This window comes from Calonectris borealis, chromosome 12 (assembly GCF_964195595.1).
Source record: "Calonectris borealis chromosome 12, bCalBor7.hap1.2, whole genome shotgun sequence".
NCBI classification, from domain to species: domain Eukaryota; kingdom Metazoa; phylum Chordata; class Aves; order Procellariiformes; family Procellariidae; genus Calonectris; species Calonectris borealis.
Genome location: NC_134323.1, coordinates 13,271,807 through 13,278,005, shown reverse-complemented (window position 1 = coordinate 13,278,005; position 6,199 = coordinate 13,271,807). Strand labels below are relative to the sequence as shown.

The following is a 6,199-nucleotide window of genomic DNA, read 5'->3' as shown; positions in this document are numbered from 1 at the left end:
GAAACTGCCCCAGTTTTCCCCTCTTCTTTCTAGAATCAACAATGAAATACAAACAGATAAAACAATTATAGATCATATCATGAGGTGCACAGTGAAACACATGTGACAAAGACTATGAAGAAGCACCCCACATTACTGATTTTATTTGAATTCACACGTAAGAGACATCTTATAAGCAAAAGATGAGAAGCTGCTTCCAAGGCACAGCTCATTGCTGAATACAAAGCCCATGATGAATAGCACAGACTGAAATACAGGCATCAATCTCTAGAGTCAGTACCTTGTCTCTCAGAAAAGGCAGAGGTAGATGAATCTCTAACCCTCTCAACCTCTGAGCATGTGGCTTCCACCAGAAAGCTTACGCAGAAACACATGCAGTATACCAGCTAGCTTCCAAAGTCCTAGGGGAAAGAATAAAACTTCTCCCAGCACACCCAGCCCAAACATCATAAGCTATCATAAAAGGGAAGAGTACCGTATTTAAGCAAAAAGACGTTGGACACAGTATTCTTATCTTCCTTATATTAAAGTAGACACTATGCAGATCAATGAAGAAGGCTTAACAAAAATTAAATATTAAAATGTAAGATAGATGAGGCATGAATATATGAAATGAAAGGAACAAGTGGAGAGTAAGAAGGAATCAACTTTACTAAGAAGCGATGAAAGTGTCAAATCAGTTCTTAATTACGGTTTTAGAAACTTCTGTTGTAGGCAGCTTGTACATCATTACAGGAATGTGGATAAACTTGAACTAAGGCTGACAAAACTGAGCATACATAGCATTAAAAGGAAAACATGTATTCTTACAACACTATACAACAGTTGCTATGCTGTGCTCCAATCATATCTTATTCTTTAATTAATCTTTTGACACCTGTGCATAGGTTTCAAAATTTACTGTCATTTCTACAAGCAGAAATACATGGAGATTGCATATTTGAGGGCTTAGTTTGACAAAAGAGGACTAATCAGAACATTACAGTTTCAATCATCCCATTCCTACAAGGTTCAACTGTTTAGCTTTAATTTAGTTTTATTTACAGTGGGTTTTGAGTCCCTTTATGGAGCTAAACAGCACTCTTAAGGTCTAAAAGAAATTATCCGTATATGCTCAGCAATTACAAGCAAGACTAACTGGCTGGGAGAAGCAATTTAATATCACTTTTCTAAGCAAGTTTCAAAAAAAATTTAAACTTTCTACCCTACTTTCTTCCTGCAGAGCCTTTTTATGATGACTTGGGTAACTTAAAATATTACCACCTCTTCAATACACCGTGTAAAATTAAGTTGGGGGGGGATCAACCGTGTATATATCATATGATGTTAATGTTTCAAATTCAGTTGTCTCTCACAGCTACTTTATTTCCCCTCTATATAATCCAAATAGTAAATAATGTCTCTGTAGAGTAATAAATGCTTAAGTTAGATTTTTAGAAAGTATATACTGTACAATACTAAAATCATCTTTGGTCCCCAAAATAAGGAAATTACAAATTTACATTTGTTTTTCTGTTTTACAAAGTGTATCAGATAGCATTTTTTAAATTAATATTCTCTTTGAATTCTACCCTGAAAGCTGTGCTAAGCTCAAGTCATGATGTAAGTAATAAATAATGGCATACTGTTCTCAGTTCAAGAAAACTTACTTCACATGTAAAAGCACTCAAGGTCATTCAGGTATACTATACATGATGAAGTATTACACTGTATTAGAAGTATAACTGTATCATTCTGCATTTGTCATTTCAGCTAAAAGATAACAAAAGCTTTTCCTGATCTCACTCCAGAAAAAGCTCCGTGAAGTTATCCTGTTTCTATGTAAGGAAAGGTGTAAGGATTTGAAAGATACCAAATTCATAAACTTACAGATGCACGAGACCTCCCACACCTCTGAAAAACCAGGATCAGCACAGGGAGTACAGGAGAGGAACGGGGCCTTCTCTTATGTACGCACCATTTCAGTCCTTGTCATTAACCAGCAAACAGGATACACTCCTGATGAAAAGCCTTTGCTACACATCACCTAACTTCTGTTTCTTGATTTCAGATGAGGGTTCCGCTCTGAAAGCATGGATCTTCTTGGAGGACAATATTCTGTATTTGAGTAGGGGGTTTGGGGCTTTTTGGTGTGGTTTCATTTTGGGGGTTTTGTTTGGTTGGTTGGGTTGGTTTGGGTTTTGTTTGTTTGGCTTTTTGTGTTTGGGTTTTGTTTGTTTGTTTTGTTTTGGGGTTTTTTTTTTAATAATCTTTATACAAACTGCTTTAATGCCAGTTTATAATTCCAGTCTAGATATGCTTGTGCTACTTTTAAAAAGGCTCTTTTAGTAATTGACAATATCTACAAACTCCTTGCAAACTTTGCCAATACTAGGCAGAACCTGCTGAAAAACAGCAGGGCTATAACAACTGTACTGGCAATAATAAACTTTGTTATTTCACACCACGCTGAACATGGAACTGTCATTTACTTTTCATGAAACGCACAGTAATCTTGGTGAGACACCACCTCAATAAAATATCTATGTTCTCAACCCAATAGAGGCTGGCTTACATGGTTCGATCTTTTTTTAAACTGGTGTTCCCTTTGGCATTAGCTTTCAATGAAGCACAATAAAATGTTACTGTAATAACTGGTAAACCATTACTTGTTAAGAAAATGCAAGTTTTCTTTAACCTCATTAGTAACTCTTTCTGAACTCCATCTTAGCCACTAAGGTGAAATGCACTGTAGACATCAGTAAATTGAAAAGACATCAGTTTTGTCACCCGTTTTTCACACACCAAAATAATTCTCTGTTGCTTGATTCAAACATTGCAGCGTTAGGTTCATACCTGTCACTATCCCAGTTCCCTCTGGAATTAAAAAAGCCCAGGCACTTCTACTGATCTTCTGTTTGGTATAACCTGTTTTTCATATTTAAAAGTGACCTATTGCAACGTATTGCCGTTTGTTCTTAAAGACTCCAGTTAACTGCATTCATCCACTGAAGAGTACAGCTACATAAGAACACAATGCAAAAAGCGTTCAAGTCAAATGTGAGATAAATTCAGGCTTATGTGGCATACAGTTCCGCTAATTTCAAAGATTTCATCGGCTCACACCAGAAAGGAATTCAGCTCTAGAGATCTTCTCCCCTACACATTTTCTTCATGTAACATGCAGGCATGCACATACGCCAAATAATGGATTACATAGATAAAAACACCAATCAAAAAAACAGAAAAATATCAAGGGACATCTTCCTAATAACATTATGATATTGTCTAACTGATTAATTCAAGTTTTGAGTAGAGAAAATATCCTTCTCTTCACTGGAAGTACAATTAAAATAAGAAAACTTCAGTTAGGTAAAACTATTTCTAAACAAATCAATACAACCATATTATCCTCCGATTATCTAAACTCATTTTCCAAAGAAATATTAGGGAAAAAAATTTGCAGAAATACCCAATTAAAAAAAAAAAAAAATCAGTTTTACCTACTACCAACAGTTTTAATTTTAGAAGAAACAAACAACCTTCCAAAAAGGAAAATATTTATCTCACGTGAATCACAATAATGCAACCTTAGAAACACTTTATAAGCACATCGTAATTTTTTCCTAGTTCTTGCTTACCGAAGGCTTCTCAGAAAGTTTGAACCTTAAAAAAAACAAACAAACAAAACAGAGAAAAGAAAAAAGCCATGACTGGAATGCAAGGCTATTGGATGACCACCCCTTCTTTCTCTACTGTGCCCCTCAACCCCCTTTCCTCCACCCTGCCTCCCAAGCATATTTCTTTTCCCATTTCGGAATGAAAAACAGAATGTATCCCAACATGAGCAGAAAACCACATACTTGCACTTGATGCATTATGGTGACCATTCAGTAAACATGGTAATTTTGCACAAGTTCAGAACTGGCCAAGGCCATGCATGAACTGAATATGGCAATTTCGGAGTAACCCATAGGGTAACTACCTCAACACTATATCCATCAACCTAAAACCGCGTTGTCCATTTCAGCTATGTAAGTGCACCAACAGTGAAACTGCAGGAGATCTTGCAGATAGGAACTGAGCTGCACTGCCGAGGCTGCATGAGGATGGATACAGAGAGTTTGCTGGACACGATACATGGCTAAAGTTATTGCTATTTGCCCCTCACTTCCTTTTCACATGTATTAAATTTACTTTTGGTGGATTTCTTTCTTATATTAACCAAGCAATGTAAGTGCTGGTCTTACGGTGTTTACTATAGATGAAGAAACAGTGGCAGAACACGTATGTTCAGAGCTTGCACTTGGGAGAGGGAAGGAAAGTACTGCACAGTTAATCCAAAACAACATACTGCAAAACATATATATTATATATTATATAAGATATATAATATATGTATATATATGTGGACGTCTTAAACCCATCTTGCTTTTGAATGACCAACATTTACTGCCTTCATGACAACAGCTTCTGACTCAATGCATCTCTGCACATATGCAGGGCTCGGCATTCTTTGCCGCCATCTGATCTTCCTTTTCTTCCTTAAATAAAGAAAAAACCCTTTATTCCATGAGAGAGTTAAGCACTTCTTTTCCCTTTGCAGTCCCATTTGAATGTCGCTTTCATGCGTCCAGACGCTGAATCTCAGGGCGATGATCTACTTCTCTGGATTCTGTCCGAGCACGTATGTAATCACTGGTCTGCCGACTACTTTGTTGTCTGCTGTTCATTCGCCACTTTTTAATAGCTAAATATGTGTTCACAGCATACACTGCCATTGCCAAGAAACCAAATATCTACAAGAAGTAGAAAAAATTGTCAAAGACAATTTTTGAAAACACGAACAATAGTAGTTTCACAACAAATTCCTCAGACACTTAGTTTTCTACTTTATTTGCACTGACAAATCATCATAGCCTGTAAAATTGATGTTTTTCTTCTTCAATGAACGAGAGAATCTGCAAAAGCAACTAAGATCAATGATCCCAGAAAACAAAGTTCTCCGTCTACAAACACGACAATTAAATCCTGCAACGCAACTTCAATGGAAGAACCTCTTGTAAAGAAGAATACAGCTCTTCATCCAACAGTTCATTCCTCAGGGTGCACAAAAGCAAATGAATGACAAGAGAACAGATGACCAGTCCAGACATCAGCCTGGAGAAGGAGCTCATCTGCAGTTCTTCCCATATGCTTCTGCAGAACTGTTGTGTGATTTTCAACGTCCAGGTGGAGGAGGGGGGGAGGTTGCCAACTCAAGCACAAAATTAATTTGCTTGACCTTACTGTTCTAGATTTAAAATCTTGAATAAAGTACTACCATACTCACTCCAAAAAACAAAAACGATCTGTAATGAGCAAGAAGAATTCAGCAAATTATGTGTAAGCAGCTCCAATCTCTTGTGAATTTTTGGCTCTATCTTTTCCATAGGCTTGCAATATGGAGCAGTATCATCTAAGCTAGCTACAGAGAAAGAAGCAAGGCAAGTTCAACTGTTAAAGTGTTCTCTGCAAGTCATTTTTCTTTTTGTTCTTGCCTGAAGCCTTAAGACAAACAAATCAATACTTTCTAAATCAGAATTAGCATATAGCCAACTGTAAAATTAGAAGTAAATTGCGGTGGCAAAGGCAACAGGAGTATTCAATGAACATGAGGGAAAAGTTATTCTTAATTTCAATAGAAGATAAGAGTCATATATAAAGAAGTTCAAATTCTTACCACAGCAGCGATTTCTGCTCCAGTTTTATGGTTTAAAGCAGCAAGTACTACAGAGGCAATGAAAAAGAAGAAAGTGCTGAGTCCAGTGTTGACCAGATCCTAAAAAAATAAATTCATTAGCATTACTAAACAATGATTCTTTGCTTGCTTTTATTAGAAGTGATGAAACAGAAGAAGGTTAGAACAGGAACTATAGCAATACTTTCCCACTTTCTATGCAGTTTATCACTTATACAAAAGAAGGCAAAGATTATTACGCAGGAAACGTAGCATGTGTGCACATTAGTCCGAACAGTGTAGTCAAACAGTGTGTACTACAAAGCACCAGTGCAGATTCTGGATACGTTACCTCAATTTTTACTGGGTTTATTAGAAAAGTACTGCCAGCATAAACAATGAGTAAAGCTGTTCTACCTCAGCTGACACTGAAGTAACCTGAATATCAAGCTTTAGTACCAGGAACCCCTTGTTCTCTTTCACATCACAACAGTGCTTCAT

The 6,199-nt window shown here is 36.7% G+C and overlaps 1 protein-coding gene across 2 annotated transcripts in view; it reads right to left on the bottom strand.

The window, feature by feature from the left end:
- Positions 1-117: 117 nt before the first annotated feature.
- Positions 118-6,199, bottom strand: part of CMTM4 (CKLF like MARVEL transmembrane domain containing 4) — a 37,164-nt gene continuing 31,082 nt past the window's right edge. Inside the window, exons 3-5 of one of the 2 annotated variants that reach the window (XR_012675411.1) lie at positions 5,702-5,800; positions 3,965-4,778; positions 118-3,645 (exon numbers count right to left, since the gene is read on the bottom strand). Coding sequence is in view for 1 of the 2 variants with exons in the window: in XM_075161435.1 (XP_075017536.1) it covers positions 4,605-4,778; positions 5,702-5,800 (273 nt within the window). In the remaining variant the exon portion in view is untranslated. Of the gene's footprint in view, positions 4,779-5,701; positions 5,801-6,199 lie in introns of both variants that reach the window. The other variant, XM_075161435.1, reaches the window with a different exon arrangement.